Here is a 17,437-nt window from a genome sequence, read left to right as displayed (position 1 = left end):
CTGGAACTTCTCAATTCCCCCCCAACCTAGAATCTCTCACTTTTTGACCCCACCTGGAATGTCTCTCTTTTCACCTCCCACTTGCACTTTCCCCAGCCCTAACCACAATCCCCTCACCACTGCCTACCTCACCTCTGAACTGCTGAAGCCCTTAGCAGAAAGCACGAAATCAGCAGATTGGGACCTGATCTGCAGACTTCCTCCTCCCTCCTTAGGGCTTCAGCAGTGCAGAGGAGAGGTAGACAGCAGGGTGAGAATTGTAGTTTGGGTCTGGAGAAGGTGCTTGGGGGGAGTGCAAGGGTGTCTTGGTGGATGCCACTGGGGTACTTTGTGGGTGTCACATTGCTGACTCCTGTTAAGGACATAAGAACATAAGAATGGCCATGCGGATCAGACCAAGGGTCCATCTAGTCCAGCATTCTGTTCACACAGTGGCCAACCAGCTGTTGACCAGGAACTCACAAGCAGAACACAAGCGCAACAGCATCCTCCCACCCATGATCCCCGGCAATCGGCATACATAGGCATAATGCTTCTGATACTGGAGGTAGCGTATCACCATCAGGACTAGTAGCCATCAGTAGCCATTCCTCCTCCATGAATTTGTCCAATCCCCTTTTAAAGCCACCCAAAGCGGTGGCCATCACTACATCTTGTGGAAGTGAATTGTATAGTTTAATTATGCTCCATGTGAAGAAGTGCCTCCTTTTATCTGTCCTGAAGCAAAGGGCTGGATGCACCTGAACTCGTCTGATCTCAGAAGCTAGGCAGGGTTAGCCCTGGTTAGTACTTGGATGGGAGACTGCCTGGGAATTGGGTTTCCTGCATTGAGCAGGGGGTTGGACTCTATGATCGTGTGGACCCCTTCCAACCCTATGATTCTATGATTCTATCCCACCAATCAGCTTCATGGGATGACCCCATTGTGTTCTAATTTTATGAGAGAGGGAGAAAAATGTCTCCCTACCCGCTTCGTCCACACCATGCATAATTTTGTACACCTCTATCATGTCTCCCCTTACTCGCCTTTTTCCTAAGCTAAACAATCCCAGATATTATTGTCCCTGTTCCCTGGTCTAAGCTAAAGAGCCCCAAATGTTGTAAACTTGCCTCATAGGGGAGTTGCTTCATCCCCTTGATTGTTTGGGTTGCTCCTTTCTGCTAGGGATGTTGGAGAATTCCGCCACGAACTCCAGTGAGGCCAGATTCTAAAGAATCCCCCGGAGTCTGTGGCGAAACGGCATCCCCCCCCTGGAACGGACCTACCTGGCGGCGGATGCGGCAGCGGATTGGGCGGCGGCTCCGGCTCATCTTCCAGCTGCTGCCGGGCTGCTGCGGCTGCAAATGGCGGCCATCGTAGCGGCCGCCATTTGTGTGCCTGCATTAGGCTGTGATAGGCTACGTAAATACTTACGTAGCCTATCACGGCTTAATACAAGGACGCAAATGGCGGTTGCTACAATGGCCGCCATTTGTGGCCGCAGCAGCCCGGCAGCGGCCGGCCCTGGCCAGCAGCTCTGCGGCCTTGCCGCAGAGCGGAACCATCTGGGGAGGACTCCAGGGGGAGGGACGGATTGCCTCCCCCTCCCACCGCAGATGCCCCGGACCGGAACAAGGTAAGGGATTCGTACATCCCTACTTTCTGCACCTTTTCCAGTTCTACAATATCCTTTCTGAGCGTGCGGTGCCCGGTATGAAACAGGCATGGCTGTTGCTGCAGCTACCGCTCACCATGTCCACCAACTACAGAGTACAGCAGAGTTGGCTTGGGGCAGCAATGGGGGCGGGGGAAGGGTAAGTAAAACATCTACAGACCACAGCAACAAACATCCCAAGCAGAGGCTGCCTGAATTTGGAAAAGCTTAATGTTTTGCCAGGGGCACTGAAATGCCTGCAGCGATCCTAGGTCCCTGCCCTCATCCACTCAGTTTATGAAAATTCATACGGTTTCTATTTTCTGCTTTATCATGAATTTTAAGCAGATCAGCACACGGACGGCACGGGGCTTGCTGTGCTGTACCCAGCTGATGATAATTAGACAAGAGGAGGCGTACTTTGTCAGCTTACATGAAAACATGCTTGTATTGTTGTCACCTTGTCGTCCTCCCCCAGCCCCCCCTTCCTCGGCTCCTTCCGTGCTCTCCACGTACCTAGCCATTAACCAAGATTATGATTTCTGCAGTGTTCCTATACCCTCCCAATCACAATGAGGGCTTTTCTCCAATCCAAGCATCTCTAGTCTCATGACATTGCCACAACAAGCAATAAATAACAACCGGGATACATTTGAGGGTCTTTTGTAGCCAAGGCTTTGTGCTTCAGTTAATTAAGTTACACGGCACTCGACAAAGCTGGTTTCTTAGCCTGGCTTCCTCTTTTCTGGAGATAAGTAATGGGCGGCTGGTAGACTGTGCTTTTTTCTTGGTAACTACTTTCTGAAAACTCTCTTCCAAAGCGTCCCTTGCTCCTCAAGAGTGGGAACAGCAAGGGGGCCCAGCTGCTGACGTCTCCTCACAAGATGATGTGTGAAAGAGACATCGCTGAGCACAGCCAGGAGCTCACCAGCAAAGGCAGCAAATACAAATGTATTGGAATAAAAAAGGAGTGCTGTCACACTGCCTTGGACAAGCATTGACTGGCGAGATGAGATGATGCATTTCACTTCAGGAAAAAGAGCAAGAGAGCGAGATTATAAGGAGAGAGAGAAATATCAAGTAAGAACCATTAAGGATTTAAAGCAGAACACATCCCTCTCGGGCTAGCCTTGTCATCCCTGAAAGCCAAAACCCTCAGAGCACTAAGAGACGTCGAGGATTTTGCCAGTCTCTCATAAGAATAGAGGAAGAGCCCTGATGGATAGGGCCAAAGGGCCATTTAGGCAAGCACCCCACTTCCCACAGTAGCCAAACAGATATCTCCGGGAAGCCCATTGAGCATAAATCAGGGACATTGAACCTCAGGCCTACTGGCCAAATCTGACCCCGCCAGGGATTCCCAGAGGGCTATACCCCCTTCCACTGCCCCTACCACTTATTTATTTATTTATTTATTTATTTTATTATTAAATTTATTAATCGCCCATCTGGCTGGTCACCCAGCCACTCTGGGCGATGTACAGCATACAAAAAAACAGTTTAAAACAATAAAATTCTACAATAAAAACATTTTCTAAAATTACCCTAACCCACCCCAAATGCCTGCCTGAACAACCACGTTTTTAATGCACGACGGAAGCTCATTAAAGAGGGGGCATGACGGAGTTCCCTAGGGAGGGAGTTCCACAGAGTGGGGGCCACCACAGAAAAGGCCCTCTCCCTTGTCCCCACCAGTCTAGCTGTCCTGGCTGATGGGACAGAGAGAAGGCCATCCGAGGCTGATCTTGTTAAGCGGCCTGTCTGGTGCTGCTGGAGGCACTCCTTAACATAGGCTGGGCCGGAACCATATAGGGTTTTAAAAGTCAAAACCAACACCTTGAATTTGGCCCGGAAAACAACTGGTAACCAGTACAACTCCTTCAGCACTGGAGTGATGTGATCTCACCAGCGGCTGCCTTTAATCAGGCAAGCCGCCGCATTCTGTACAAGCTGCAGCTTCCGAACCGTCTTCAAGGGTAACCCCATGTAGAGCGCATTACAGTAGTCTAAATGAGAGGAGACCAGGGCATGTACTACTGATGGGAGCAGATGGTCAGGAAGGAAGAGGCGCAGCCGCCGTATCAGATGGAGTTGATACAGCGCTGTCCGGCTCACAGCTGACACCTGAGCCTCCATGGACAGCTGGGAGTCCAAAATGACCCCCAGGCTGCGGACCTGGTCTTTCAAGGGTAGCCGTACCCCATTCAACACCAGGTCAATATCCCCCAGCCTCCTCTTGTCTCCCACCAAAAGTACCTCGGTCTTGTCAGGGTTCAGCTTCAGCTTATTCCTCCCCATGATCCAGCCACTCACCGTCTCCAGACATTTGGACAGGGATTCTACGGCCAACCTTGGTGAAGATTTGAACAAGAGGTAGAACTATTTTCTCCGACCACTGATCATTTGGTGATTTTCCCATCACTTCCATCTTTTTTTTCTTACTGCAGGAAATCCATTAAGTTAAAAAAAAGGATGGAATAGCTGCACAATGCCTTCTGATTGCTAGTAAGGATGGACGAAAGTCCCTTACCTGGTCCCGCAGCTTGCTACGCGGTGGGGGCGAGGCGCTTCGGTTCTCCCCCCAAAGTTCTTGGCGGGGGAGAGGCGCCCCGCCCCTCCCGGCCAAAATTCAGGCCGGGGGGGAGGCGCCCCATCCCTCGCCGCCGAAATTCAGGCCGCCATTTGCGTTCCTTGTTTGGGCAGGGGTAGTCTACATAAAGATTTACGTAGAATACGGCAAAAATAAGGGCGCTATTTGCGTACGCGCTTTTTTTTTTCAAAGTCACCCGTGATAGGCTATGTAAAGATTTACGTAGCCTATCACGGCTGACTTTGAAAATCTAGCCGTGATAGGCTACGTAAATCGTTACGTAGCCTATCACGTGGTGTGTGTGTTTTTTTTTACTTTACTTTGTAATGGCTGTGGTGGCAGCCGGTCGGACGACCGGCTGCTGCCCCCGCCGAAACGCCGCCGAATCACCGCTGGGACCCGCCGCCGAGAAGGACATTCGAAGGAGGTAAGTCCCATCCCGGGGTGGTGGGGTGGTGGTGGAGAATTTCACCATCAATTTCGGGGGGCCGAATGTGTTGGCATTCGGCCTTCCAGAGATTCGTGGAGAAATTCTCCGCCATCCCTAGCTGGGACCCTGCCATCTGGAAGCACCCATAATCATGGCCAACAGGCAGTGTTAGGCTTATCACACCCCCCCCCCCATGAATGCATCAAATCCCACTTTTAAAGCCATCCAAGACAGTGGCCATCATGGCATCCTCTTTCATTTTGTTATTATGCATTGTGTGGAGACATCACTTCCTTTATCTGTCCTAAATAGGGATGTACGAAACACTTACCTGGTTTCGTCCAGGGTCATCCGTGGTGGGGGGGAGGTGCTCTGTCCCTCCCCCCAAAATCCCCGATGGGGGGGAGGCGATCCGTTCCTCCCCCCCGGAATCCTGCCCAGCCGGCTCTGCTCCGTGGCCAGGCTGCGGAGCCGCCGGCCGGGCCAACCTGCAGCGGGGCCTCCAGCCACTGCCGGGCTGCTGCGGATGCAAATGGCGTCCTAAGTAGGGGATGCCATTTGCATCCCTATGGTAGCCTGTGATAGGCTATGTAACATAGCCTATGGCGGCTAAAGCGGGAATGGAAATGGCGTCCCCTACGCCATTTGCGTTCCCGTTTTCTCCGTGATAGGCTACGTAAATATTTATGTAGCCTATCACGGCTAAAGTAAATATTCAGTTGGGAGTTTACAGGGGAGTGAGGGGGACTTGAGTGTTTTTGTGAGGTGGCCGAGCAGTGAGTTTAGGATGCAGGCTATACTGCTCGAGTTTGGTATCCTTTGGATGAGAAAGCATTGCCTCTCATTTACAAATATATGAGCAGAGCAGAGCATGAAACAGCAGGCACTCCAACATCTGCCATCCCAACAACTGATCCGCAGGGAGAGATACACAGTACCCCATAGTGCTTTAAGATCTGTCTCCCTCCCTCTCCCTGGGTGTGTCAACATTAAACAAAAAACCCGCAAACCCCCACATCTTTTCTGAAGCTTCCTGCTTTCAGTTTCTTTGCGGGATTAGGAAGGGCTTCTTTACACTGAAGTCACGTGGTTTGAACTGAGGGAGTGCCTCCCTCCCTCCCTGGCATGTGTGCAAAGGAGCTGGGGGGGGGGGAGTCCTGTTTTTGTAGCTTAATTTCTGCTGTACTGTTTTCTCGCAGCTCCCAGGAAACCTCTGACTTACTTCTGAGTAGACATAAAATGTAAGATTGTGCCATAGGTCTGCAACCCTTGGCACACTTATGTGGGAGTAAGCCACATTGAACTCAATGGGACTTACTTCTGAGTAGACATAGGAGTGCCCTGTGAGTCTATAGCCCTCAGCACACTTACTTGGGAGTAAGCCCCACTGAATTTAATAGGGTGTTCTGAAACAACAGAGGACGTTGCTTCTGAGCTTGGTGGGGTGGGGGATCAGATGTGTCTCTCTTGGTTGCAGGTACCCTCTTCTCCCTCCAACTGAGAAATGCAGAGGCAGGAGACACAATCGGCAGGCAATTATTGCCCTCGCTCCTGTCAAATCTCATCCTGACCGTGCCCCCAACCACTGAAAACAAATGCCCACAGCAGGCAGACACAGCGGTTTCTTACACTATGGGAGAATTTCATGGGGAGGTCATGGCACTCCTGTTCCGTGGGCTGGAAAAAATACCACATTTTTTGCGTTTGGGGAAAACTTGAGATAGGCTGGGGGAAATGGCGGGAGGCACCCTGGAGGGTAATGACATCATCTAAAGAGCCCACAAACTTCCATGAGGCAGCCATCTCAATAGCAGGATAAAAGCTCTGTGTGATGACCCCCCCATACTGAATTCTTCACACACACACACACACACTCCTTAGTTGGGATGTCACCTTTTCCAAAGTCCTAATGCAGCCTTCCCAAACCTGATGCCCTCCAGATGTTTTGGACTAGAACTCCCAGGATTCCTGAGTAATAGCAATGCTAGCTGAAGCTGATGGGAATTGGTCCAAAACAACTGGAGGGCACCAGGTTGAGGAAGGTTGCCCTAATGGCTATCTCCTTCAGAAGCACAACACACACAAGCAGCCTTGCTCAATCTGCTGCCTACCAGATGTGTTGGGGGCATCTGAGGAACCCCAGAGGGCTGGATTTGGACATCAGGCAGGCTGGATTCGGCCCCGAGGCCTGAGGGTCTGCACCTGCACTCTAAAGAGATCTCCAGCTATCAGGAGACCATCTCCTAATGATTAGCTCTCATGACAAGAAACACCAGCGGACTATTCTGGGCTATTAGTGTAATAAAAGATGAGTCAGCCAGAAGCTGGAACACGACTACCGTTGGGCTCCCAGTCATCCGAATCCATCCAGAGGCGTGGCTTCAGAGCTGGGACATGTTTTCTGACCCATCCCTGTCATGAAACAGTAGAAAAGACCGGGGAACCAAACAAACAGATCAGAGGTGAAAAGGCCCAACCACTGGAGGCTGGTGGCTCCGATTTTGGTGGGGCTGTAAATCCATTCTAGGTTTTAGCCAGAACCAGCCAGAATTCTAAAGGAGCTATCCAGGGTGCTGAAAACATTTTGGTTCTGACTAAAACCCAGAATGGATTCACCACCCCACCGGAATCGGAGCCACCAGGCTCCACTGGGCCCAGCTGTCATTTTGTTGTTGGTGTTTCTGAACTTGGGTCACCACCAGGCAGGCTGTGTTTAGGCCCTGTTCTTCTCACTCAGACCTGCAGGAGCTTTGCTCTGCAACAGAATGATCAGCACTCCTGATTAAACTGGTGGCTTACTCCATTAGATGCGACGGTGAAAGGGATGGTTTATCTTCCACAGTGTAGAGGAGCGCTGGGGGAATTCAGGGTCATTGGGTCAAATACTGCAGCAGGATATTAAAAAAAGAGGAGGCCCTGGCAGCAGTTCACATTTGGAACTTGGTAGTCCCATCCCATACTTTAGGCCATTAATTGGTTTCCACAAGGGTCAAGAAAGCCCTTCACGCTGGGACGGTGCTGCATAAATGAAACGAGGGCTCCTTCTGTGCGTTCTTTTGGAAGATCGTGTATCAAGAAGAGGCTTTCAAAGGTGCCAGCCTCCAGATTCCTGGTGCTGGGGAATCTCTGAAGCCCTTGCTCTACATTAGTGACGTGGCAAGCTCCCTAAAATGGTTTGAGATCCAAGTACCTGAAGGAGCACCGACTCCCATACCAGCCCTAACTGATTTTAAGATCGTCTGCTGGTGCCTTTCTCTGAGTGCCTCTCCCCTCAGAAGTGGACCTGATATCAACTGGGGGAGGGGGGGGTTCAGTTGTGGTGTCCCAATTCTTGAATGCCCTCAAGGTTCACCCAGCCCCGACATTACTATCTTTTAAAATGACAGGCAAAAACCTTTTGATTCACCCAGTCATTTTAAGTATTCTGTTTTCGGTTTTATGTGTTGCTTTATTTATTTATTTACTGCATTTTTATTCCACTTTTGAGATGATTATTGTCTCCCAAAGCAGCACAGATCCACAAGAAGAGAGAGATGGGCCATGCCATCAGGCTAACAAACTATATTGATTGGGTTCTGTTTGGACTATCCTCTGGTTGTAAAATGCCCTGAAATCACTGGATGAAGGGCAGTATATAATATTTAAATAAACAAGGAAATAAATAAAACTGTGTCAGTTAGGGTGGTGATGGTGGTGGTTGGTGGGAATTTGAATACTAGATTATTGGAATCTATCCCCTCCTGGATTTCTTTTGGATTGGATCCTGGGCAATTGGCACAATCCAAAGTGGATCCATTTTGGTTATAATCTATTATGTCCCCAATTCCCATAAAGTTTGCTGCAGTGCCTCCTTAGTTACCCCCCTAAGGGGGCAATCCTATGCATATTTAGTCAGAAAAAAGTCCTACAACTCCCAGCATTCCCAACATCTTAGACATGTATAGGATTGCACCCTTCTTGTGTGTGTGGAGTAAGCAGGCCAAACAGAACCGGGGGGAGGTGTTTTGGTGAATTCTGCTGCAGAAATTGTGGCTCTGGACTCAGCCACATATGCTTGCTGAAGGCTCTAGCTTTTACTATGAATTTCTGGAGATGTGGGCAAGTTCACCCATCACACCATTTTTCATACTTGAATGTACAATTATTTGGCTTTATGCAGAGTTTTTACACCAGAAACTTTAACTGATTGTGCTACATACAGCAGTTTAACCCACATGCATGGAGAAAGGGCAAAGGTGAGCTGTGGTAAATTTTGAAGTGCAGGAGCTCATCATGACAGTCCACATAGCCACACCCCAAGGGGAGTCCAAAAATGCAGGGAGCTGTATTGATCCATATCAATAAACCAGTTCTAGTAGTCTTCCTCTCCATCAGGAGCAGGTCTTTTGTAAAGCTAATGGGTCTTCATTGCCCATTCAAGACCGCAAATACTTTGCCTTATACCAGGGATAGCTCACAACTTTTTATTGTTGCTGGGACAATTCATTTCCCCAAGGCTACTGTGAGGATTGCAGCTAAGCTGAGAGGGAACAGGGAGTTCCAAGTGGAGGGAGCAGAAGAAGTCAGTGTCCTAGCTAATCAAACCATCCCTGCGCTGCATCCCTGCAAGTCCTGGGTTCCACTTAGGGATGTACGAAAGTGACTTACCTTTCGCAGATTATGTTGATGGTGGGGGGGGAGGCGTTCTGTCCCTCCCCCTGGAATCCTTGACGGGGGGGAGGCGATCCGTTCCTCCCCCCCGGAATCCTCGATGGCCGGCTGTGCTCTGCGGCAGCTCCGCGGAGCAGCCGGCCAGGCCCAGCCAGCCCAGAGCCGTCCGCAGCCGGATTTCCGGCCACGGAGGGCTCTGGGGAAAAAACAAACAAACCCGCGTACGCAAATGGCGGCGGCTACGGCCGCCGCCATTTGTGTTCCTTATTTTTGGCCGTCTGAATCTACGTAAATATTTACGTAGACTATGACAGCGAAAATAAAGGGGAACGCAAATAGCGTAGTGGGCGCTATTTGCGTCCCTTTTTGATTCCCCGTTTTAGCCTATGTAAATCTTTACGTAGGCTAAAACGGCGAATCAAAAAGGGACGGAAATAGTGCCCGCTATGCTATTTGCATTCCCCTTTATTTTCGCCATCATAGTCTACGTAAATATTTACGTAGACTAAGATGGCGAAAAATAAGGAACGCAAATGGCGGCGGCCGTAGCCGCTGCTGGAGCCGCTGCCGCCTGGAAGATCCACCCCAGGTAAGTCTCGTCCCGAGGGGGATCCGCGGGGGGGTGGGGGGGCAGGCCGTTCCACCACAGATTTCGGGGGGGCCGAATGCACTGGCATTCAGCCTCACCAAGATCCGTGGCGGAATTCTCTGCCATCCCTAGCTCCTCTACACCACTGAAGGTGAGCTGAGAATTTACTTTTTGGTAGTTCAGATCAAAGTAAAATCCAACTGTATAGGAGAGAGTAATTGCAATGCCAGAGCACAACTGAATAAAATAATATCCAGGATCTTCTAGAGCTGGAAGCAACGATTCCTTGGCACTCAGGTTCTACAGAAGGGGTGTCGTCTCTGCAGGCACAGCCATGGGGCTTACATACATCCAGCTCTGTGGGCAGCTGATCTTTGCTGCCTCATTCCCTGGACCATGCTGAGCATGCTCAGACTCCGCTCACATGCATATACTGAAACTTTGATGGAAAAGCTGGTTTCATGCAGAGCAAGCAGATTTTTTTTTAAATGACAAAAGTCTGCCCCTCTCCCCCGCAAACGCAATGCACATGCGAATGATAAGTTCTGATCCTCCCAGAAACTGGAGCTCAGGTGCCACTCCCAAAATACTTTTGTTCAGTCGTTAAGTCGTGTCCGACTCTTCGACTCTTCGTGACCCCATGGACCGTAGCATGCCAGGCCTTCCTGTCCTCCACTGACATACTAATGAGCAGCAAACCTCCAGCATTGCTGCAAGATCAGCTTTGGATTTGCTGAACTGCTCTTCCTATACTGTTTGCAGCTGGGAATCACTGACACCTATCTGGAATGTGGGGTTTCTTTGAGGCAGACCCACTTTCCGTGAATGTCCCAGAGCTAACACTGGGACAGTTTGATGGAAGGCTCAGCACTGCATCTTGCCTTTTTTGCATCCTGTCTTTTCTCACCCAAGACCCTCTGTCCATTTTCTCTAGCCACTGGTTGCTAATGCCTCCTGGGCACTTTAGTCTTGGCCCACCCATTCTGCCAGGTTCAGAGGCCACTGAATGCTTCTGTCTGGGAACGAAAGCAGGGGAGGGCTCCTGCCTTTATGCCTTGCTTGTGAACTTCCCAGAGACACACCTGGATGGTCCCTGTTGGAAAAAGGAACCTGAAGGAGATGGACAGCTGTTTGGACCCAGCCAGGCTCCTCTTCTGTTCTTATGCTAAATTCAGAAGAGAAGGAATAGACAGACAATTGTACTGGCAGTGTTCACACCTTGGAGGTTCAGGAATAGAAATGGCGTGCAGCACGTACTCATTTATTGGAAATATTGCCATCTCCTTTAAAACTAGTTGAGTGCCATTTTCCTCATTCAAGAGCTTTTTGCAAAAATGGCAAATCCAATTGGGCTTCGTGGAGTAGAGTGGAGTGGTGAGTTGCAATTTCAACTAGGGATGTACGAGAACGTCTTTTCCATTTATTTAAGACTAGAAGTTGACCTGTTTGCCACCCCCATGGGCCCCACACCCCTGGACACGAATGCAAATGCAAGCACATTTTGTGGACAAAGCTTCACACATTCCAAGCTTGCAATGCTCATTTGCAAAATGCAATCTTTAGAAAAATGTGCACTTTAAAAATGTGCATTTTGGAAAATGTGCATTTTCATGCTTTAGTCAATGGGGAAAAGTGTGCATTTGGGTGCACACTTAAAAAAACCCATCCCCACCTCTGCACTGCTCGCCTGGAATGAGGCACAGTGAACACTTCATTGCTCTGGCCTCATTAGCTAAAACCTTCCAGCAAGCCATCCAAAAGGACGCAGGAATATGTTTTTGCTCAGCTGGTCAACAGTCCTTCCATAGAGAACCTGCCTGCTTTGGGGTGGTTTTGTTTTGTTTTGTTTAAAAAAAAAAAAAATATCCGTGCTCCTACTTGTTGAGTGAGCACATCATGAACGTTTCTTTTATTGTTCTCCAGTCATTTCTGCTTGTCTTCTTGTCCCTAGAATGGACCTTGCCAAGATTTTTCTCCCTGGCATTGATCTGGTAAATGTTGATTGTGCCTTGGGTGGCCACTTAAGCATTGCAAAAAAAAGAGGAAATGCATTGCTCAAAAAGAGGACAAAAGAGGACACCAATTTGGATAATATTTGCATATGCTAATTTATATGTTTAGATGCAAATGTAGAAATAATATCTATAAATACAATACATCTCATCATACTGGAGAAGACTGTGACCCAGTGACCTGCGTCTCATCTCCTGTCCAGATGAGAAGTGTTGAAGGGCAACTTCAAGGCCCCTGGGCTCTCCCTTTTGATGGTTCTTTATCTTTAAACTGGACTCAGACTGGACAGCCCTTCAAATAGAGGACTGTCCTCTGTAAAGTAGGACACCTAGCAATCTTACTTGTGCATCATTTGGTCCCTGACATTAGTCAGGAAAGTAGCATGCCAAGAGTGCCCCAAAGAGACCTCTTTCCTTTTTCACATTTTCATGAAAAAATGGTGGCCAAACCCAAAACACTGGCTTCTGACAAAACTGTTCCACGAACGCTCTCCCTTGCCCACAAAGAATACATCTGAGAAAAAAATCTGAGTAGTTTTTTGGTTTTGTTTTTTACTGAAGTTTCAAGACTAGCTGTGTGTACCACTTGAAGTCTTTTGTTGCATCCCAATTAGCATGCCATATGATTCGCTTGATATACCTACCCTGACAAACCCCCCTGTGAAGTACAGAAGTGTTTGTAATTAACCCTGCACTGTGGCAGCCTTCATCAATTGTTTCCTCTCTGTTTTCATCAGCTTGGAATTTTGCTTTTAGGAAAAACATCCATGCTTTGGGTTTTCATCTCATTTTTTTGCTCTCAGCAAGATACAACTAGATTTGGATTAGCGAAACATGGGTTGCTTTAGCAGTGCTGGCTCCAGGTTTTTGAGGGACCTTGGCCAAGACACCTTCATTGGGGCCCCTCCCTCAGTGAGTCAGACTTCTCACTGCATGTTCACCAGCTGCTGTTGCTCCTCCTCCTCTTTCTCATCATTGCTACCACTTGCTTGCTTGGCAGGCCAAGAGCCTCTTTCTCTCCACCATTTTCGGGCCAAAGCAAGGGGCAGGGAAGGGACAAGCAGGTTGCAATGGCGGAGGAGAAGCGAGACCACCAGATCACCATTTTTGACACACATACATTCCATCTTGACTGCATATACGTATCCCAGACATAAGCACATGAGGACAGTGGCTGTAAATGCTGATTTCTGCAAGCCACTCTGGCAGCCTTGTTTGGCTGAAGAGCAAAGTAAAAACACTTCAAACAAACAAACAAACAAACAAAGTGTACAGGACATTCCCCGGAAGACCTTTGCATATCGATGACATGTGAGACATGCTACAGCTGCTTCTTTTATGCCTGAACCTCCCATGAGACCTTAAAAACCAGGCCTCTTGGGCCTCTTCAAGAGCCTTCTAGCTTCTTGCCCTGCCTCCTTGTTCTTCAGACAAGGCAGGATGGCTTTGGAAGGCAGAGAGGGTCTCTTTGGCTGCGGTCCACCTGCTAATTTAGCTTATCTTTTGGGTAAGATGAAAAGATGCCTAGACATCATGAGACCATCACAGCAGGTGTGATTAGGGAGCCATGAAAGACAGCATGTAGCCACGGGAGATTTTGAGTACATAAGCCCTTCCAGAGTGTCACTCAGGGGAGCTTCTGTGCAGACCGGGACCATGGAGGTGCTGTGCATTGGCCGACGGGAGTCTCTCCACTGCTGTTATCTGGGGCTCTTGACAGCAGAACCGAGGAGTAAGGTATCTTGCTCAGCTTTGCTTTATAACGTCCTATGTTTAGTTGCAACATTCTGCCTGCTAGTTAAATAAATCTTTGACTCTTATGCACTTGTGTGGTCATTACGCCTGGATCCAAAAAAACCCTCTCTGTCTTTGGCAAAACACAAAGAAAAAAAATACTTGCCAGGGTGACTCACTGGAACCTCCATGTCCAAGTCAGTATAGCTCTTGAATACCAGACCTTGTGGGACAGATAACATGAGAAAACTCCTACAATCATACTCTGTTTGAAAGCTTCCAGAGGCATATGGCTGGGTTTCTGTTGGATTGAACGGACCCTTAATCTCCTTTAGCAGTTCTTACGTTCTTTCCCATTAACCACCAGATCACCATTTTTGACACACATAAATTCCGTCTTGATGGCATACAAGTATCCCAGACATAAGCACAATGGGATGTCTTTGGTTCAGCTTTATCCACTCCTCAATCTTCAGGTCAAGTTTCACCTTTTCTCCCTCTCCCTCTCCCCATCTTTATGTTACAACCGATGTCTTAAATAAATTGCTTCCATGAAGAGGGAAGGTGAAAACACTTATCTTCACAAACCTTCACTGCTAGTGCTTGACAGCACCTCACCAAACACCGCTGCTTCTTTGTTCCCCCCCTTTGTTTGAAGACATCACACACTCGTTTATGACTGTTCCTCCTCACTCCCTTGAAGAATGGCTGCAAACCTGTTTATCTATATAAAAATCTAAATTGACAGCCCAAGGCATTGGCAAACATTCCAGCAACAAATAGCAGCAACAGAAGGCTGAACCACCAGCTGGTAATTTTTATAGCCTTTTATGAGAAGGGGCTTATGCTGAGCTAGGTTTCCATGTGATGTTACCTTAGAGGGGAGGGAGCTGCTCTGCATGTCCCTCCCACACTACTTTAGAAGATCCATCAGACCAAAGGTCCATCTAGTCCAACCTCTTGCAGTAAGCTCAACCAGATGCCTTTGGGATGCCCACAAGATGTGCTCAAAGGCCACGATCCCCAGCCCTTGTGTGCAGCAGAGGGTTCTTATGAGGATGAGGCACAGGCTACTTCCTCGGGGGTACACAGCCCTGTCATTGTCCTCTGGCAGAACCTCCATCTCCCCAGCCTTGCAGAAGTCTCAGGCTACAAAATCAGTCAAGGCCTCTTTAAACAGTCCAGTCAGCTCCTCCAGGAGGGGTGGAGCTGACCTCACTACAGGTCTTGTCAGCCTACTTAAGGCTTCAGTTAGGTTTAGCTCCTTGCTGAGACAACATCCTCCTATTATCCTAGTAGGGGAAAGTTCTAGCCAGCAGGACCCACATAGAGCTATTCGGGCTCTTGTTTTCTTCCTGCCTTGGTCTGGCTGCCATCAGATGCTACCAGCTTCCCCTGTGAGCTTCAAGAAACCATGGAATGGGACAAGGACCCTCCTCCTTTGCCATTCTGCAGCAACTGGTATTCAGTCAGAGGCATATTGCCTCTGAAACTCAGGGTTAAGCCTAAGGCCTAACCTATCTTGCCTTTCCTGGCAGATATTCCATCAGGACTACTCAAACCAGTGAAGATTAATGACTGGGAATGAGCCAAGGCTGTGACAACAAGATCTAGGCCAAGTGGAAGGCATGCACAACAGAGGCCTGGATTCCTGGAGGGGTGATGCTGGCGTGGAAAGTAGCTGCATCTCTAACTCACCCCAAATGACTTAAATCTTCTGACCTTTTCCAAACTGGTGCAGGGGGAAACCCTAGGCTAATGAGGACATCTGTGCATCATTGAAGAAACCAACATTGCTTTGAATACTTTTCACTGAACTATTTCCTACTCCATGTGGCTGGGATCTCTTGTGCTGGCACATAGAATGTGTAAAATTGGCTTTGTTCAGTAAAGTATTGATCTCTCATATTTGAGAGCCAGAGTGATGAAGTGGATCGAGGAGTTTTGGATCCCTGAGTTCAAAGTCTTTTCTATGGATACTTTGGGTTTGCGCTCTCTCTCTCTCTCTCTCTCTCTCTCTCTCTCTCTCTGCAGTCAAGGGTGCACATGTAAAGGCATGTTTGGCTGCATTCCTGTGAACAAAATGGCATCTCTGGAAAGCATGGGTTTTTTTTTAACTGTTCACCTGTTCTTTACATACAGGAGCATAGCCACTACTTTCCCCCCTAGATGGATTATCAGGTTTGAAGATGACACACTGAGATATTCCATGGTTCTCTGCCTTGCCTTCCAGACAAAGTGAAGTCTTCTCTATGGAAGGCACTGGAGCCCTGGCAAAAGGTGGAATGAACCCTATTCTGGTAACAGGCATCTGAACAGCTCAGGAGTCCACATGTATACCCCTTGCTCGCTCCCGAGTTTAACTCCACTCTCTGAACTGAAACACTGCCAGCAGGCTTCATGTTGTTATTTATTTATTCATTCACCTATGAACATAATTATTGTCATTATTATGCATCTCTATCCTGCCTTTCTATCAAAAACATACCCCAAACAGCTAACAAAACCAACAACAACAATAAAAAACATCAAACACATTGTAAAATTAGCAATAAATGACAAGCATAAAAAGCAAGTACCCATTTTCATGGTGCAGATGGGAGATTTCACATTTGAATGCTCCCCCACCAAAAATGGCTCAACCCACAAATGAAGCTAGGATGTTTGGGAGAAGGCTAGTCTAGAACCCTTGTCTGTGATATGTTACTTTTCTATGTGCAAGGAAGAGTTCTTCACTGGCGAAGCTCTTAACCATGAGAGATCCCTCACCTGCCATCATCAATTGGTATAATCCAGGAAAAGCTGCACCATGTGATTCTGCAACATAGGTAAAGTAGCTCTCAGTCTTTAGCATTGACTCACTCACCCGAGCAATCAGCTCCCCAACCATGCCTGTCCAGGTTCCGTTCGCCTCGGGAACACCGTACACTCCATCACCAACCAGGTGGATCTTGTAGTTGAAGTGCAGGATTTCGGCAAGCTCCTTCAGCATGTCCACACAGAAGCCTTCATAGCGGTCATTCCCTTCCAGCTCCGGATGATTGCTCTTGAGCATTAAGTAAGGGTTTTCCTGCATCGAAACTGGGCAGCTGTCATTCCCATCTTAGCCATGGAGTCGCAACAGCACTAGATTTAGCACAAATCGGAAAGCAGGGGTGGGTGATGCGATGGACTTGCTGGGAATCAGCAGGTGGGGGATGCATCTCTGGAAACTGATTCTCCAGACTCTCTCCTCCCTTTCAAGTGAATCTAGGATGGCTGACCAGATCTAAACTGGCAAATGCCCCTGTGTTTGGCAGACTGGGAGCTGTCTCATTCTGTTTAAGTGGCACTCATATTGGGAAATGGGTCAAATGGCCTTTCGTGGGCTACTCAATTTTCTCTGGCAAAAATGGAATGAGTGGAACTGCTGATGAGATGCACAGCATCATAAGCAAGACTGAGCAGGTGGAATAGTTGCTGGCAATAACAGGTAGTGAGGACTGGGCTACTGGTGTCTGCTGGTAAGAGTAGGTGAGTGCACCAGGCAAGGATGTATGGATTGTGTAAAATCTGCTCCACCTGTGTTTTGTGGATTGCCAGGTGCCTTTTGTTCTGTCATCTGCCCTTCCATGGAATCAGACATTCTTTATTCCCAAATTCATGCAAATTCGCATTGGCGCAATTCGTATGTGTGAAAATGCGTGATTTCCCCCCAAATGAGCATTTTCATGCTTTAGCCTATGGGGGAAATGCACATTTTTGGCAGTTTTTTTTATTTTGCATATTTTTCTATCACAACATTTATGCAAAATTTGG

At 48.3% G+C, this 17,437-nt stretch overlaps 1 protein-coding gene across 1 annotated transcript in view; it reads right to left on the bottom strand.

The window, feature by feature from the left end:
- Positions 1–17,437, bottom strand: part of GRIK4 (glutamate ionotropic receptor kainate type subunit 4) — a 445,828-nt gene that overhangs the window by 63,144 nt on the left and 365,247 nt on the right. Inside the window, exon 14 of the mRNA XM_084807214.1 lies at positions 16,506–16,709. Coding sequence (XP_084663340.1) covers positions 16,506–16,709 — 204 coding nt within the window. The remainder of the gene's footprint in view (positions 1–16,505; positions 16,710–17,437) is intronic.

This window comes from Heloderma suspectum, chromosome 6 (assembly GCF_057233095.1).
Source record: "Heloderma suspectum isolate Gila_16-S chromosome 6, 16-S_ref, whole genome shotgun sequence".
Taxonomy (NCBI): domain Eukaryota; kingdom Metazoa; phylum Chordata; class Lepidosauria; order Squamata; family Helodermatidae; genus Heloderma; species Heloderma suspectum.
This window is presented reverse-complemented; position numbering and strand designations above follow the sequence as displayed.